The following is an 18,619-nucleotide window of genomic DNA, read 5'->3' on the forward strand; positions in this document are numbered from 1 at the left end:
GTATGCATGTTTAAGTCTTTATTACTAAAAATGAACCAAACGACAAGAAAATGGATATAAACTTTGATGCTTCAGCAGGTGAGGAAAGCCATCCCACTCCTCCTGTACGCACTCTGAAAAAAAGAGGTGGGTCACCATAGGTCAAAGTTCACACATCCTGAATGGTAAATATTAGTCAAATACTACCACACTTTCATAATCACAACTGACAGCTGTTAGTTTTCGACGACCCTCAATCTACTTGCAGTTTTCTGACCAATCACATATCTTTACCATTACTGACTGTATTTTTTGTTTGAATAGTCACTAAATATAGCAATAAGGACAGTGGGCTGACTGTTAACTACATGACAAAGTGGATGGGTCACTACAGCCCTCTAGGCAGAGCAAATGGTTCACACTAATAGCGTTTCCATTACATATGTGAGAAAAACTTTATTGCTATTCTGCTAATGTTATAAACAATTTCACTATTGTGATGTTTGTTCATGCTATAATTAAATATAAAAGAAACACCATCATCCTCCTCCTACCACTTCCTGTTGTCTTTTCCCCCCAGCAGTAACATCCAGTTCATCACATGACTTGTGTGACGCAAAAAATAATTTCGATAGGTCAGAACAACATCTAGCACAAAAACTTTTTATTGAAAGTTTTTTTTTTTCTTAATTGATGTGTTTCCAACAAATACATTTATTTTTTGTAATTCCAATTTGCGCAATTTTAAGGTCAATAGGAACTCAGCTGGTGGCTGATGTTCAGACCTCTGTGATCTGATCTTGTTACATGAGAAATCATAAGATCAGTTTCTCATGTAAATATCAGCCGATCAACCAAAATTAAGGAAATCTGGGAGAATTTATCGGTGAGCCCCTGCCACAAAGGTTAAGTAGAATTCACATTAAGTATAAATGTCCACTGTCACCACCAAAATGAAGTGCGCACGTAGATTTTCATGACTGAATCCAAAGAATCTATCAAAAACAAGAAGCCAGTCCAATGTTTTAAAAGGTTCAACCTTAAGTTACACATCACTAGCTGTGTTTCTATTATAAATGTGCGTACACCTTTGCCAATATTCTGCTAAAGTTAGAAAAAAAATCCACAATTTTGATTTTATATTCATATTTTATACTGTATTTTATTTTATTCTGGAGTAACCTCACAACATTGGAACCTCAAAACATTGTCCTGAGCCGTGTGCAACGAAATTTCGTTCTGTATACACCCTGTGCATGCAAAATGACAATAAAGTCAGTCTAAGTCTAAGTCTAATTTCCAATTGTTGTGTTTTCATTATCAAATCACATGATAAGTCACACGCCATCATCGTCCAACTGCTTCCTGTCTTCTTCCTGGTTTGGGCCAGTAGTAACATCTGGTTGTTTATCACGTGACTCGTGTGATGCAAAAAAAGTGTTTCTGTTGCAGTCATGCAAAATACAATAATTTCGATACAGCTGAAAAACCGCCTCGTTCTAGCGTAAAAATTATACTGTGAGCTTTTTCAAAATGGCCATGTTTCCATTAAGCAAATTTATTTTCGAAATTTGAATTTGCACAATGAAAACGCAGGCAGAGTGTTTTTTGCTGTGTACCCACCGTGTGTCTGTAGTTGTATCGTCTGATGGCCTCTCTGATGTGACATGGCTGGATGGCTCCACTAGGGGGCTCCACTGTGGCCGGAGAGCTCTGAAACACACAGCACTCGTTTGAGCAGCCTAGAAATTAAAAAGATGGCCGACATGAAGAGCACAGAACACAAGCCTGCAGCCGGACACCTTTTTCCGTTTCCTCTGTCTGGCTCGGCTGTCCATGCTGCCGTTTCCCTGTAGGAGGGGCTTCGATGAGTGGGAGGAGCCTGGAGTGGATGGGGGCGTGGCTTCAGGTGAATCTGGATCTTTCTTCACCTGCAGCCACACATTTTACTGAGTGAAATAAATGCGAAAGAGACTTCCTGAGTGAACGGAGTGGATGCGGTGTTATGATGTATGTACCTCGGTGTGTGTGTTGTAGTGGATGTAGCTGGCTGAGATCACATGGCTGACAGGATTGTTCTTCACCGTCATCTCCTGCTTCACTAGCAGAGACAAATCTACAATCTGGGGAGCAAAACAGGAACACGTCGCAACCAAACTCCTGCTGTAGTTTTCATCCAGCTCATCTGGACGTTAGTTTCTAGGTTTTTACCTGTGCCACCGTCTCATAGGCCAGGTATGAGAGGATCTCCGTGGCGATGCTGTTGGGTTTCAGCTCCAGGCTGCTGCAGTCCAGCCAGTCCCGAAACTTTGAAGCTTTCTTGGCTGTTGTAGCATTAAGATGATAAAGAATGGACGGTTGGACCACATAATGCAATGATGTTCAACAGTAACATGTTCTGCATGAAAGAAATCCATTGTTAGATAGCACTGCTAATCTTCCTCTTTTGCCTTTGCTGCTCCTCTTTTAATCTGAGCTTTTATTATTTATTTGAGCTTTGAAATTCTAAGCAGCTGATAACTGGAGGGGAAACAATACGTTATTGTCATGGTTATGCATCCTAACTGAAATTAAAACGATCTTACTTCTATAAATTCAATATTTAAGAGAGACAGAAACGGTGGAGCAGAAAAACATTTCCGGCATGGCCCCCAAACATGCAAATGTGAAAAAATGTTTTTCTTCACATAAATAACATAAATTTACTCAAAATCAAGGTTGGAGTGAAAGATGTTGGATTAGGATTTAATGTATGAATGCAAAATTTATGCCACTGCAATAAGACATTAGCTTGTTTAAGGCTCTTTACCAAGTGTGGAGGCGACATTATAAATATCCAGATATTTCTTTTTTTCATTATTAACAAATCAAATGTTTTCACAATTTAGTTTTTGTTTTGTGTGTTTGGTTTTTAAATTGCTATATTTAGTTTTTATTTATTATTAGAATGTAAATATATATTTTTTAAAAAAGCTAAAATTGTCACTTGAGTTCCAGGTAAATCATACTTAGATGATTATTTTTAACTTTGAAACAAAATGTATATACTGTATCTTTTATACAGTTTTGACTGAATTACTGCTTTGAGTTTGTTCTTTCAGCCATTGTTTTTATGAGTCAGTATACTCCAGTCAACAATTAATTACTTGATTATTCCCATAATCGACTCCTCAAGATTAATTGTTCCAGCCGTGACTCTAACCCTTCATCAAAGTGTGAAAGTATCAGAAAAGCAGTTTGGACTGACCGAAGCTCAGCTGGCGGCTCTCGCAGAACTCTGCGTACTGAGCCGGATCCATGTTTCGAGTGTGTCGCTCCAAACGCTGAATATTTACACACACACACACACACACACACACACACACACACACACACACACACACACACACACACACACACACACACACACACACACACACACACACACACACACACACAGTATCATCATCTTCAATCTCCTTTATGTTACAGAAACACTGATTATATCAAGGTGACCTCTGACCTCCATCCTCTCCTGTTTGACTGGGTCAACTTCCTGTTTCTCAGCCAATGAAAGGAATTCTCCAGTTTGGTCCATCCATGCCAGGAAATCCTGGGCCAGTCGCTGCCGGCGCTGATTCCCCCCAGCAGCCAGACCCCCTGAGCAGCAAACAGACTGAGTGAATCAAAGATAAATGTCAAAGCTAGTGATGTGATCAAGGATGGTTGGTTTTGTTTACCTGGCTCCTGCTGCACATCTTCTTCCTCTAGATTTTTTAATAGTTTGGATTTGTAATCTCTAAACTGGAGATATTTTAACACTCGCGCCAGCTTCTTCTGTTCAACACACATTCAGACAAAAACAGTCAAAAAAAAGAGCTTTACTCTACAAGGTCACTTTTAAAGGGGCAGTATGAGGTATTTTTCAGACACAAAGTTACATTTTATTGCACAATCAAATAACTGTCACCTTCAGTTGTCATAAAAATGCTCAAAGTATGACTTTAAAAAAGTTACATCCTAACTTAACGCCTTGAAAATGGGCCTCTGTTTCTTTTAAAACGGCTTTTTCTGAAACTCTGCCTTCAGGAAGTCATCATAACATGGCTTCTCTATTAACCCTTTAACAACAGTTTTATCAATGTTTCACTGAGAAGCAGCTCGGCTCCTTCAGGTGTTTGCTAATTGCTGCTGGTTAGTTTGAAGGAGCAGAACCTTGGAAACTGCCGCTCTGAGGAGGAGATGTGCCTCGAATGCGGGGCTAAGTCCACCCATGTATTTTGCATAGCTGAATGGTTGCCACGGAGATTAAATTAAATTGTCAAACATACATAAAAAAATTAAGGCAACGCTCTAGGCATGTTATTGGTGAGGGAATAACATTAGAACATGATGTAAAGACCAAAAATGACACTGGCCCTTTAAAACACATTGTTTCATGAGGTGAGCATTTCCTCTACCTTGTCTCTCCTCATCAGGAACAGGATGTCCTCAGCTGAAATGACCCTTGAACCTCGAAGAGAAGCGCCCTCACAGGCCTGATGCAGCTGTTTCACAAATTAAAACCATCAATTAATTTTTTTTCCAACTAAAAAACGTTGTGGTGTCTTTGGTGTTACCATGTTGATGAGCTGTGTGTGTACGATGTCCTCTACGAGGGCTGCAGTTTCATACAGAGGCCTGCGGGTGTCTCCCAGAGCAAACCTGAAACGCAACAAAGTGTCAGTTCTCTGAAGGAGAAGCATATTTTTTTATTGTTTGTAGAACATTTTTGTCATGGAGACACACGTTTGTCTATTGTTTACGAAGCAGCCATAACACAACCTTCTTGTCAGTGGAGACAATTCAGAGAAATGATTAAAGTCTAAAAGCCACTTCTCTTTTTCTTGTTATTTTAATCAAATTTTAAAAGTACATTGTTTTTTTTTTATTTATCAATAATAACCTAAACATGAAAGATTGTATTGAAATGATCAAAACAGTGAGATTTTTGTAGAACAGGGATTTGCTAATCTTAACAGGTCCTAAAACATAAATAGAGTCATTCTGTGTTTTTATAAGACAGGTGTACAGTCTCTAATCTTTGGGGCACCAAGTCTGTTTGTAAGTCAAGGTTCAATTTACCACAAATTTAATAGGAATGCAGAAACCTGGTTAATGAATGAGAAGTCTTTTTCTTTGTCATATCTAACATTTTATTCGTCTGTGAAAATGTCACCCTAAAAAATAAAAAAGTGTCCCTCTGCTTCAGCTGCTTCAGCTCAGACACCAGATTTGCCGGGAGCCACACAAAACTAGAGCAGCACGATATTGGAAAATCTTACGATGGCAATAATATTAGTAAGTAATGAGAAGACCGTGTCAGTTGTGATATACATGCCTGCTTTCCTCTCTTTCTCATTTGTGCTTCCAGTTCCTCTGTGACATCGTTAGTCTTTGCCCAGCTGGCTAAACATTAAAATGAAAATTCAGAATACTGGGAATACATTAGCTAACAACTATTGCACCCCAAGCAGTCCTTTGTGATATGAATATTGTGCCTGCTGATATTACGTTGCAACATATTTGTGATATATTGAGCAGCTCTGCACTGAACCATTGGAAGGACTGCAAACAGTCATAACCTCTAGCTGGTTCTCCTCCAGCTCCGTCCATCTTCCCAGCAGCATCTCTGCACCAGGCTCTACACTGAACATCAAAAAATGATAAAAACCATGTTTGCTTTTCATCCTAATGCCATGCTACCTTGTTGTACTATTAACATGGTGACATGTGAAGAGGCCTAAGGGGTGTGATTCTTTTTGTAAGGCCAACATTTCATCATCATCCACAATCTGAACAGAAACTCAACACAAACATAAAGGGATGGAGGTTCCAAGATGGACTAAATAGCCTCTTATTCTCCTATTATATCAACACAAATATTGATAAATTATTATTTTTTCCAGAAACAAAATACTATGCTCTTCCAACTGATTTCTGATTATGTTCCTCTATCACAGTGGTTCTCAAACTTTTTTCAGTGATGTACCCCCTTAAAAATATATTTTTAGTCAAGTACCCCCTGACACGGGCAAAACATTTTTGGAATTAAAAAGGGGTACAGTGCTGTAAAATCACTGTCTGATTTATTAAAGCCAAACAACTTATATCAGTGAACCTGACAAATACATCCATATTGCAAACATTGCATGGTTAAACAAAAAAGAAAACAGAAGACGGTGACCACCAGGAAGGTATAAAACCAGTCAAACCGTTTTATTTTAAAGGATATTGAAACTAAATACTGAATATAAAATTCAGTGCATGAACACACATTTATATTTTATCGAACTTTTCACAAAATAATTTTTCCCAAGACTTATTATGAGGAGCCTACTGATTTTTTAAAGATATTTTGAAAAGCTTCATGTACCCCCTGCAGTACCTCCACGTACCCCCAGGGGTACGCGTACCCCCATTTGAGAACCACTGCTCTATCGGGTCGTATTCATTCCCAGCCTGAAACGTTTTGTGCTGTTTTCCTTTCAGTCGTGGCAGTTCTGATTGAATTATGTTCAGAACACCATTTGCATGGACAAACAAATTTAAAAAGTGCAACAATGGAATCTCCTCAAAGTCTCAGCTTGGACAAAAACAGAGCTTTGCAAATATTCCCACACACACTCCGGGTCGAAAGGCCACACACACACAGTTTGACCACAATTTGGTCAAACCTCAATTTGCATCCAGATAGGCCACTTCCATTCTGACAGACCAACCTGAAGCCACATCCTCAACCTCTTTCCTTCTCCCAATCAACCCCCATCATTTACACACCTGACAGTCAACCCCCCTCCCCACTGCTGTCCCCTCTCTGATTGGCTGGGTGTGGGCGTCAGTCACCCAGGTGAGAGCAGTTCTGGTTTGGGGTTGCGGACGGCTCTGGCCTCAGGTTCCATCGCCGGCTCCAGGCAGAGGGAGCGTTTCAGGTTTTGGGGTTTATTTGGGTTTATTTGGGTTTGGGCCTCTCTGACCACCAGAACCACTCTGCTGCAAACACGAGGTGAGCGCCTGCATATGCACTCGATATCATTTATTAAGAAGAAAGCACAGGCAAAGCAAACATTTATTTACCATATTTATGCTTACACACACAAAAAAACATTTTATTTGCACGAGATAAGGTAGAGCAGATAAAAAGTGTAAATTAAGAAAATGTATTATTAGAATATTAAATTTAACAAACTAAATTTCTAATTTTTTCAGCTACTTCTATGGCTAAATCTAAAATATACCGTGCAATATATTTAAATTTTCCTTTTGTTTACTTCTGAAAATATCAGAACCTGCTAAACAAACTGTATTTTCTTCTTCATTGTTTGTGCTTGTTGACATAAGATTTAGATAAAGTAAAAAATTGTGTTTGCTACATAGAATTGGATATGTTTATTGAGAAGTGTATGTATTATTTGAACTATTGACATACATAACTGACGCATTTGTTTCTCTACTTTATACACATTTGTTCGACAGAGTTTCTGCAGATTTCACTGAATCAAACTCAAGACATTTTAAGACCATTATGAATGAAACTTAAGACTTGTACCATGACAGAAATGCATAAAGGAAAACAGCATATTTTGCGATGTTCTCTACAGCTTTAAGCAGCACAGTGCCCAGTGAGCCACTGGCAACAATGAACGCCATCCAGCCAACTGCCCATAAATTTGCTCTTATCCATAAAACGTAACAACTTATTTAGCTATCAAAGGTTTAATACCAGCTAGTTAGCGGTAGCCTCAGCTGAGTCGAGTCACACAACTCAATGAAAATAGCACTGCCACAGCAAAAATTAAGATTTGTGATTAATGTATTTAAGGGCAACTTTTTAAATTAATTTAAGATATTTTAAGGCCTTAATTTTAGGTACCCAAACATAAGACCTTTTCAGGATGAGCGGACCGCCTGGTTTAAACTAAAGATGAAGAAAAAGTTTCAAAGACAAACATATTCACTTTATCTTGAAAACTTAAAATAAATAAATAAAAGCTTTTGACCTAAACCTGAAGCTATTCTGTTCAACTACATTTTGAAAATTATTATTGCTGGAACCATTGTTATTCTTCCAATCCACTGTGATCAGTTGTATAAGTCAAGTCCATGAAGCTTGATTTATCCTTGAAGCGAATGCTGCGCTGCACGGTCAAGTTGAGTCATTTCAGCAGCTATGCCCCCTCTGTGCGGTCCAAATTTTCCATAACGTGCATCTGTGAAATTTTGCGACTACGCTGACAGTTCTGTGCAGGAAAACAAGGCGGACAAGGAGGAACTCCTCCTGGTGGAGATTCGCAAAGACAGACATCTTAATGATTCAGCCCATAAAGACAATAATACTACCACACTCAAAACGTGTCGCCTTGTTGCTGCTAACAGCGTTTTTTTCTTGGGAACACCAGACGACCATCAACATTATCACATAATCATGTATCAAAGTGAAGAGTTGAGGACAACATTAACCAAAATATCACCCAGTTTGATTATTACTGTGGCTTTTTTTCTTTTGTTCAACAGATTTTCATGGCTTCCAACAGTCTGTTCAGCAGCACTAGTCCCATGTTGTACTGGGGTGAGATGTTTTATTTCACTGTTTGCGTGCGTGTGTGTGCATGTGTGTGTGTGTGCGTGTCATACATCATGCTCTGCAGCTCTGGGATGAAGCTGGTTCTGGAAGCTGGGCGCTCTTTAGAACTGGAGGTGACTGAGCCAGCCATGACATCACTTTTACCCACCTGGTGACACAGAGACACACAGGTTAACCCAACCAGAACCAGAATTTACTCACATCACATTTATTCCGTCCTGCTTGTGTAATCTGCATGGTTATGACAGATAAACATGTACATTTATTGTAAGTATCCTTTTGAAACCTATGTTAATTTAAAGGACTAAAATTCTCTGCTTAATTGGTCTAACTGAGAACCAGCCAATCAGAAATTAAGAGATTCACTTGTTCTGTTTAAGATGCAACTTAACATAGAAGAATTTAACGACTGCACATTTAGCAAATATCTCATTATTATATCACTAAATGCAAAAAAAGCAGCAAATTATTGGAGAAAAGTATTCCTATTAGTTAAGTTATTGAAAAAATGAGCACAACTAAACAAGTTTCGAAAATTAAAAAAAAAATTATTTCCAACGTCTCTGCTGAACCCAAAATATTGGCAAACTATTGATGATGTATTTTTTGTTCAATTTGTACATGAGACAGTCTCCATTTCTTTTATCACAGAGAGAGAAAAAAGTTATTTGGAGTTACACAAATAAGTCTTGCAGATGACTGGATACAGGAAAAAGAAAGGTTTGTGTTACATTAAAACTAAAATACAAAGAATACTTTGTTTTCCAAAATAAATTAACAAATAAAAAAACTTTATTCTGCTGTGAAAATATTAAAATTTCAAATACTAATAGAAGAATAGAAATAGAATAAACCACTTTGTCTCACAGGGAGCTTCAGCAGCAGGCTATAACGGTACGCAAAAGACCAAAAAGTGTTAAAAATATTAAAATAATAATATACTGTGCAAGCTTTGAGTGTACTGACCAGCTTAGCATAAAAAACTGATATAAACCACTTTTGTTTTCCCAAACAGAGTTAATGTCTCACAAATCATAAACGGTGTTTTCTTTCCTCTCCATAACTACACTGACGTGCCAACCATGAAACCTGTTTACTCCTGACTGCTGGGTCGGTGTTCGTGTTTTTGGGTCACTTCCCTTCTGAAAGAACTCTGGCTGAGACAAAAGCCTAAAACAACAAGATAGCAGAAAAGCTGTGAGGCGAATAAACACAAGCAGACAGACGGAGGAGGGACAGGTGCTGTGACCGCACTAACTTCCCTCCGGCAGGACAATCTGAATAATAATGCAGCGCAGTATTATCCCTAATATTCAAACACTGCGGCCAGAGACACACAACACGGAAAACAAAGCGGACAGGAGGAGAGAGAGGCGAACTGAGGACATGGAGAGAGAAGAAGTCAATAAAAGTCTCACCGCAGATTAGCAGAAACATTCAACTGGAGCTGCAAAGTGTTAATTTTTCTTGATTCGAATTATATTTTGACGCGGAATGATGACGCCGTGGCCCAGGGACCGGTGGGTGATGGGAAATGTAGTTTTGTTCTTCATTATCCATGCAGCCGATATATCACAGGTTACAGAAAAGCCACAATTATGTTGCTGTGTCCAATATTACACACTAACTGTGTGGTAACTTTGGTGGAACTTAGCAAGTTATGGTTATTCACCTACTACTGTATTGTTCCTGGAGGTAAAAAGAAAAAGGAAATGGCTGAACAATTGATCAAATGAACTATTTGATAGGTTAGCTGGTTGGTTGACTTAATAGTTGATTTGTTAAATAAAAGCAGGATGAATGGTTAAACTAGTTAAATGAATTAATTGTATGTCGGTTAGTGGGTTGATTGAGTTGTTGGTCAATCAACCCTCTGGTGCTTGGCAGCCTTGCTTCTGTCACTCACCATGACTGTGTGCATGAATGACTGTAGTGTTAAGCACATTTGGGTCCTCTTGATAAGGCGCTATACAAGTACAAATCCTTTTAGCATTTATACTGCATGATTGAAATTCCCAAATTTTAATTAAACAAAGAATGCTTGAAAACATTTGTCATATTTCTAATTTCTTACATAAAAGTAGAGGAACTCAAGTCAAACTTGTCTCTGCATCCTCTTCAGATACTGTGGGAAAATGCCGGCAGGTTCCATCCCCTAAACCTCACCAACCGGAAGAGCCGGAGGTGAGGGTGCCGTTGCAGCAGCATGGCGCAGCATCCCAGAGAGGCTTGGTGCACACTGACAGCCCAAACTTCCTCTGCAGCATCCTGCCACAGCACTGGAGATGCAACAAGACCCTGCCAAGAGCTTTCACTGTGAGCAACCAAACCATTAACCCTTCCCTAAGTCTCTGCTTTAGTTCAGTTCGAAAGGTCGTTGAAGATTTTAGAGGAATGTCTGCAGCTTTTGGGATTCTGTGTTTCTACATCTTGCAGGTAGTTGCTCTGGGTAATGACGTGCCAGACGGCGTGGTTGTTACAGTGATGGCTGGCAATGATGACAACTGCAGCGCTGAGCTACGCAATGCCACAGCGACAATGAAGCAAGGTTATGCCCACTTCAACGATCTAAGGTTCATTGGTCGCAGTGGCAGAGGTACACCACTCACCTTGTGATATTCTTAAGATGAATGTTTTCAATTCCTTTGAGCCTCTGTGTTACCTGCTGCCACCATTATTTTAGTGATGTTTATCTGGAAAATAACACTCAGACAAATATTATTTTTGTGATATTTGTGATGTTTAATGCTAACTAGAAGAGAAGAGTAATTGCAACTTCAACATAAGTTCTGACATAGCAAACTTTACCATCCACTGGTGGGTGTGTGGATCCTTACCAGAGGCATGAAACTGTTGTCCTGGAGTGGTGGATCACTGAGGTCCAGGCTAGTTCCCAACCTCTATATATTGTTTATTGCACACAGGCATAGTGTCAACATCTGACAAAATTATTCTGGTTGATTAATTCCAAGCTAGTAAATGCCTAATTCACAGATAACATTTTCTTTTTTGACTTTTTTGCAATATTTCAAAATCCTCATGACAGTTTAGATAAAGTAACAAAACAGAATCTTGTTATTAAGTTTCTCCTCAAGCTGCCTGTGAGCTTCTTGTATTCTTCCATATGTTTTGCCCTTTTAGGTAAAACTTTCACGCTGTCGATCAACGTGTTGACCTCTCCTCCTCAAATAGCCACTGTACACAGAGCCATTAAGATCACTGTGGATGGACCTCGACTCCCGAGACGTTAGTAAACCCTGGGAAGAAATATCCAAAGGTTTAGTCTTGTACTATCAGAGTTTTTAATCAGTTTTGTTTTATGTTTTATCAGGTCAGAGACAGAAGGAGATGAAATCAGGAATATTCCGGCCTCCCAGGAGTATCGGCAGTGCTGCTCCATTAGGTATGGGATGTTTAAATAATTATCTTTATCTCAGTCAAAATGTATGCAAAATTCTAGTCAAAGGTTTTACATTTAAATGATCTGTAATTAAGCATCAAGTGACTTAGATGGCAAGTAAGATCGGGATATCTGGAGCAACAAGGAAATTAATCTTTTTTCCTAATGAGATTCTAAAGGAGCCAAAATTGAGGACCAAAACAATGATTCCTCAAGCACCAGGAAGACAGTTTCTTTTCTTTTTAAACCTGCTGTCTTGTAAAATGTACCAAATAGGCAAGAGTTGTGGGCAGTCAAGGCTTCCTAGCAAAATGACAAACAGATTATTGAAAGGAAATCTCAAATTGTACATCTTATGGTAATGGTATTGTTGAATAAAAGGGAAAACTATCCTTTGCTCCCAGTGAAATATAACAATGTGAAACAATGAAATAGATCAGGGCACCATAAAAAATAAACAGCAACATTCACAACTATTCTTTTTTATATTACTTCTCAACTATTCTTACAAAATGTCAAATGTTCTTTGTTCACCTACTCTGGTAGATAATTGATTTATGAAGCACTTTTAAACCAAATGCCATTGACCAAAGGCTTGAAAATATGATAAAAGACAATAAAATAAAATAGTACAAAGTAAAACAAAATCAATAAAAATAAGTACTGTAGCATAATGGATCATTTCTCTTAGCTTCAAAGTTGTCCAAATCCATCCAAGGGTAGTTAAGAATACCACTGGGTCAAAAGATCAATTCTTAAGTCTATTTTCATTATGATATTGTGATTGGATAGATCACACCCCGTTATTTCAATCTCTGTCACTTTTGCACAGTGCTTTAGGTGAAAATGGACCATTGTTCATGTAGATCAGAATATTATCTGCATAGCGGCTGATCAAAACATTTCATCAGCAATATCTAAAAAGTTAGAAAGCAGATCCTGTTCATAATTGTTGTAGACTTTCTGAATAAACTATTTTATTTGGCTTGACTTCTTTTTTTGTATTCAGACCGCAGATCCTTTTCCTCCTCCTTGTGGAACAACGAATCATCATTTCTTGGTCAGGTGACATCTCTGACATCCTCCTTCACTTCAGCTCCCAGACTGCACCACCTGCCCACGGTCCCCTTCTCCGCCCACGCCCCTCCATACAGCTCCTACCTGTCTTCTGCTGCGCCTGTTCCCCCTCCACTAAGCCACAGCGGCCAGTTCCAGCCCAGCAGTTTCTACTACGGGTCGAACCAACCGCTCCAAAGCACAGGGGAGGACCGCAACGTTGCTGCAGCTATGGCCAATTACATGGAAGGGGCGTGTCTTACCATGAGAGGGGAGGAGCCTGTCTGGAGGCCTTACTGATGACAATGTGTTCATAACAGACGCATTTAAACAGTTGTTTTATTTCATTTTTACACATGTATTGTCTTGTTTGTTTGTTGTACTATTATTTTATATAAACTTTTTTATTAAATGATTATCCCCTCAAATTTCATAAAATATATGTAAATAAATAAATAAACCCAAAGTTATTTTACTAATAAATCAGAATAGGATTACTAATCCTATTACTAATTACTGGGATTACTAATGAGCAGTGCACATTAGTAATAATGTTAGCAGGACTACTAATTAAGTCAAAAGTTACAATCACATAAATCCCAAATCATCATGTGAGAATCAGAACCTCTTAAACATTTTGAGCTTACACAAACAGAAACAGTGAAAAAGCTCAGGCCAGACCAAATAAGAGCACAACAACAGGCCAACGTTCATTTTTGGGAAATGCCCTGAAGTGTTTTCAGGTCCCAGTCATGGAGATCTCCTGGATAAAATGAGAAAAATGTTCATGCATTCGTGATCAGATATGTTTTTAGCTACACTAAAATGAACCGTATATTTATAAAGCTTGTCGATCACTTGAAGGGGAAATGCCATTAGCTTCTTCTATAAAGTTAAGAGATTTAATTTCTAAGCCTTTTCTTTTTGCTCATTGTTTGAGACAGACAGATTTGATTAGTCATGTGCTAAAACATTTAAACATCTCTAACCTGGGCAAAGGAAGTGTCATCATTTCATTAAGTGGCCTATTTATTAATTAATGATTATTAAAAGGAAATAATTATTAGTATTTTTGATGTATTGATACATTTCTAAGTTAAAATCTAATCAATGTACTTGTGTTAACTCTTTATTTTATTCCCAGTTTTTCACTCTAACCCATCAAAACTTTCGGTGATGACTCTACACATTATGAATAAAACAGAATGGCAAAGTGAAAACTGTACAATGGCAACAATGGAACCAGATTCTCAACCACTCAGTTATAGTACAATAACAGTGTTGAGTGAATTCTTAAAAAAGATCTTTTCTCTTATTCTTTTGGTTCTGGCCTTCCATCCACATGGAATAGATACTCCAGTTTCCCAAAAGCAAAATGTTTCTGAAAAAAAAGGCAACTTTTAGGAGTCACCCCCCCCCCCCCCCCCCACCCCCCAACTGTCTACAACAGTAAAATAATTTTGGTGATTCGTCCTGCCACTATAGCGCGATGCACACAGCTGCAAATCCATGCTGGGTAGGAGAAGAGGATGACTTTTGTACTGATTTGTATTGATGCCATTAGCATACTATAATTAATTATAATGACTGAGACTGATTTTTTTGGTCCCCCCCCACTGGCCACTTGGTGTCTAGTGAGTTGGGCACATTGGTAGAGTGACAGTGCTTAAAACATGTAGAATTCTTACAGCGACCTTATTAAATTTAAGATGATACCATGAATGCAGCTGTATGAAAAAAAATAAAACCTGTGTTAAGGAAAGAGGATCAATTAATTGCTAGCTTTGGACAAAACATTTGGCTCTTTTCCTCTTTAATCTTCCGAGTCCTTGGCGAGTGACGCTCTCCGTGCAGCGACGTGTAGCGACCGCGTGCTGCTAAAACGAAACAACAACAAAGCGTGTTGACGTCACAGATCACAGAGTTTAATCTCATACAAAGCAATCGACAACAAAGCTGCAGAGGAACAGAGATATGCATTTTCTCATAAAAATAAAAACACACACAAGGGGTAGACAGACAAACACAGAGACAGACAAAGGCGCCCACGTGGAGAAAAGATGAAAAAAAACTCTCTCCGCGACTCTGCCCTGAAATTTTACCCAAAGAGGCGTTTCCCTATTTAATATATGCAGTCAAGGCGTTCTGTTTTTTGACCACTCAGAGACCTGGTTCGGCCTCGAAGGTGCTCTGTTTTTTGTCCAAGCAAATCGGAGGGAAACCCCCAGTCCTGCACGAATATCCCCCGCACCGAAGTCCTGTTATAAATCTCGCCGACTCTCCTGGAGTTTCTTCCTACCACATTCCAGCTGCCGTTTCCATGGAGATGCTAATTTTATGGCTTTTGTATGCTCTTAAACAGACAGTTGAAGGCGTCTGCTTGTCTCCTCGGGCCTCTTTTGAAAGGTCACCCAAAGCCTGTTTTTCAAATACGAGTGATTAACACATGTGGGAAGATTAAGTGTATTTTAGCATTAAATAATCATTTTCCTTAGCAATCCCCCTTTTGAGGTCTTTTTAAAAAGACCTCAATAAAAATTGAGTAAGCCTTCTAATACCGAACCAAAACTATGTAAGGAAAAAACGAAAAAAACGAAAAATAAAAAGACAAAAGAGTGACGTACCCTAATTACATACAATCCCCCTTTGAAACAAAACCCAAGGTGTAGAAAGACTTATCCTTAAAAATGTAAAATCATAAAACAAAATTATCACAATACAACCAAAACACAAGACAAACCAAAAACCCAAAGTATACAATAAAAATAAAGCAGGGACATACATATAAAAAACTAGTAAGAAATGCTCTGCAACTTCAAAGACAACATTCATCACAAAATTACAAACCGTCGAAACAAGAAACACACAAAATTACAATCTGCTGCACGTCTTTTCTGTTTTTTTTTTTTTTTAAATGTCCATCGACAGTCTCTCAAAAAAATATGAAGTCTTCGTCAGGAATTGTTCAAAAAATGCGCGCAAAAAACAAAACGACAGTCCTTTCCAGAGTTCACAACGAACGAAAAAACACGCAATAAAAATTAATGTCGATCCTCTTGCAGCCTGAACTCCTCGGTTGGAAACCTCAAGTTTCCACCTTAGCGTCCGTTGCTCACGGAAAATTGGATTATTATGCCAATATAACCGTGAGTTTCAAAAAGAAAGTGAAATCTCCTCGTGAGGAAATTAGATCTTAGGAAACGACCTGTCACAGGTTAATAAAACAGACATTTTGTTTCAAATTGTTAAGGAAAGAGGATCAATTAATGCTAGCTTTGGACAAAACGTTTGGCTCTTTTCCTCTTTGACCTTCCGAGTCCTTGGCGAGTGACGCTCTCCGTGCAGCGACGTGTAGCGACCGCGTGCTGCTAAAACGAAACAACAACAAAGCGTGTTGACGTCACAGATCACAGAGTTTAATCTCATACAAAGCAATCGACAACAAAGCTGCAGAGGAACAGAGATATGCATTTTCTCATAAAAATAAAAACACAGATGAAAAAAAACTCTCTCCGCGACTCTCCGGTACTGCCCTGAAATTTTACCCAAAGAGGCGTTTCCCTATTTAATATATGCAGTCAAGGCGTTCTGTTTTTTGACCACTCAGAGACCTGGTTCGGCCTCGAAGGTGCTCTGTTTTTTGTCCAAGCAAATCGGAGGGAAACCCCCAGTCCTGCACGAATATCCCCCGCACCGAAGTCCTGTTATAAATCTCGCCGACTCTCCTGGAGTTTCTTCCTACCACATTCCAGCTGCCGTTTCCATGGAGATGCTAATTTTATGGCTTTTGTATGCTCTTAAACAAACAGTTGAAGGCGTCTGCTTGTCTCCTCGGGCCTCTTTCGAAAGGTCACCCAAAGCCTGTTTTTCAAATACGAGTGATTAACACATGTGGGAAGATTAAGTGTATTTTAGCATTAAATAATCATTTTCCTTAGCACCTGTAAAGCATTGAGCTCTGCCACCGCCCTCCTCCACTCATCCTCCGTCATTTCTTTTTCTCCTTCGTCTTGCTCCTTCACCTGAAGTGCCCCTGAAACACAATGTGCAGGAAATAATATATATATATATATATACACAGACTGATGTCTATAGTTGTCTGTAATTTGGACATGGTAAAATACATAAAACAAACAGCATTTGTTTTATGAAGTACAAAAACAAATGCTCAGAGTATCCTCACCTAGGCCTGTTTAGTCCCTGTCAGATATTCTTCAGAAATAAATTTACAGATGAGGAACTTTTACTGATATGTATCACACTAGCAAGTGTTACAGAAAAAAAATCTATGAGTTTCAAATGTATTTAAACCAAGATTTATTATTTTGGAGGAAGCATGAAGCATGTTGAGCAGGGTCAGTTTTCTCCCCCCTTCACGCTGTGTATCATAAAGACTTTCGGTTTACAACCAGAGGTAAATACAGCATCTGAATCTATTTAAACTTCTGGTATATGCTATATATATATTATTCTTGACTATCTAACACTTATTGTCTTATTATTTTTCATACTTAAATTTATTACTCTTAAAACTCAGAGGTCAGAAGGAGTTTACCAATAAAACATTGAATTTAGTGGCTGTCATGGGACAAATTATCTAAAAAGTTCCAAATCTATTTAAATATACTATATTATATATTATTCTCGATTATCTAACAATTATTGTTTTTCATACTTTAATTGTATTATTCTTAAAACTCGGATGTCAGAAGGAGTTCACCAAAAACAATGTATCGCATTGATGACAGATTTAATGGAAAGGGGGGGGGGGGCATCATGTGACCAGAAATTAAAAGCAATTAATTAGGGTCATTAATCACTCATCAATCACTCTCCGATTACATTTTGACAGAAGGGTGCTTATATAATCTCTCTGTAGTATGTTGTAAAATGATGCTATGTGACTGGAAAACACATCATCCTGTCCCTTTAAAGCCCTCATCATGCTCATCCCTAGTTTTTCTGCACTTGGTTCTACTGTCAACCTACAAAACCTGACAAAAAATCTGAATTGAATCGTTTATTGAATTGTTTATATTGAACTATCAGAAATAGGTATAAACATTAATTTATTCCTAGTGATGTCTCCCTCTTTGACTTAGGGGGAGGACCTGTTAGTCTTGTAGTTGATGGAAACACTTAGTATTTTTAAGCTCTGAGGTCAAATTGTGTTGTTGTTTCTTAAAGTGGGGGATTTCAAATGTTAAGTATTAAATATTTATTGGCTTATTAACTGTTCACCATTTAGTCCTTCCAGCACCTCACATAGTTTTGATGGACAGTTTTTTTCCACTGTAACCTAGTGCCATGCCCTAGTTAAATATTAATTGTTGGTGTTTTTATTGTGACTTCGTGTAAAATTAATTGCCCATTGGGGACCTGAATAAGATCTGAATCTGAATTGATGTAGTACCATGATGTGAAGGCTATTTCAATAGTTAAACTAACAATAATAATAATAACATTTATTTGGAATGGGGGTTAGGGTAGATTTTTTCCAGCATCTACAATAAAAACAGTTGAAATGTTCAGAGTCAGTGTTTAGCTTTGTGAGAGAAGAGGATGAAGGAGAAATGAGGAGC

At 38.4% G+C, this 18,619-nt stretch overlaps 2 protein-coding genes across 3 annotated transcripts; one reads left to right on the forward strand and one right to left on the reverse strand.

Annotated features, from left to right (window-relative positions):
- Positions 1-3: 3 nt before the first annotated feature.
- supt3h (SPT3 homolog, SAGA and STAGA complex component) lies at positions 4-10,082 on the reverse strand. 2 transcript variants are annotated; one of them, XM_023327755.1, is made up of 12 exons: positions 10,000-10,082; positions 8,632-8,729; positions 4,578-4,662; positions 4,419-4,505; positions 3,699-3,795; positions 3,482-3,618; positions 3,227-3,302; positions 2,191-2,303; positions 1,998-2,102; positions 1,782-1,910; positions 1,603-1,692; positions 4-113 (listed from the first exon to the last, which is right to left on the reverse strand). In XM_023327755.1, the coding sequence occupies exons 2-12, from the start codon at positions 8,709-8,711 to the stop codon at positions 72-74; spliced, it is 1,041 nt and encodes a 346-aa protein (XP_023183523.1). In that variant the 5' UTR covers positions 8,712-8,729; positions 10,000-10,082; the 3' UTR covers positions 4-71. The 2 variants fall into 2 exon arrangements, with proteins under 2 accessions (XP_023183523.1, XP_023183522.1); XM_023327754.1 differs by lacking the exon at positions 4-113 and having other exon boundaries at positions 1,225-1,692.
- On the forward strand, positions 8,102-13,337 carry LOC102216610 (runt-related transcription factor 3-like). Its single transcript, XM_005810390.2, has 6 exons — positions 8,102-8,566; positions 10,704-10,897; positions 11,018-11,177; positions 11,723-11,827; positions 11,913-11,984; positions 12,991-13,337. Exons 1-6 carry the CDS (start codon positions 8,518-8,520, stop codon positions 13,335-13,337), a joined length of 927 nt encoding a protein of 308 aa, XP_005810447.1. The 5' UTR covers positions 8,102-8,517.
- The last annotated feature ends 5,282 nt before the right edge of the window (positions 13,338-18,619 follow it).

This window comes from Xiphophorus maculatus, chromosome 22 (assembly GCF_002775205.1).
Source record: "Xiphophorus maculatus strain JP 163 A chromosome 22, X_maculatus-5.0-male, whole genome shotgun sequence".
NCBI classification, from domain to species: domain Eukaryota; kingdom Metazoa; phylum Chordata; class Actinopteri; order Cyprinodontiformes; family Poeciliidae; genus Xiphophorus; species Xiphophorus maculatus.

Coding starts and splice junctions, on each gene's coding strand:
- LOC102216610 (XM_005810390.2), top strand. CDS start 8,518: ATGGCTTCCAACAGTCTGTTCAGCAGCACTAGTCCCATGTTGTACTGG. Junction 8,567..10,703: donor TAGTCCCATGTTGTACTGGG/GTGAGATGTTTT, acceptor CATCCTCTTCAG/ATACTGTGGGAAAATGCCGG. Junction 11,828..11,912: donor TGGACCTCGACTCCCGAGAC/GTTAGTAAACCC, acceptor ATGTTTTATCAG/GTCAGAGACAGAAGGAGATG.
- supt3h (XM_023327754.1), bottom strand. CDS start 8,711: ATGGCTGGCTCAGTCACCTCCAGTTCTAAAGAGCGCCCAGCTTCCAGA. Junction 4,663..8,631: donor CCAGAGCTGCAGAGCATGAT/GTATGACACGCA, acceptor GTTGCGTTTCAG/GTTTGCTCTGGGAGACACCC. Junction 3,796..4,418: donor TCCTGATGAGGAGAGACAAG/GTAGAGGAAATG, acceptor TGTGTTGAACAG/AAGAAGCTGGCGCGAGTGTT.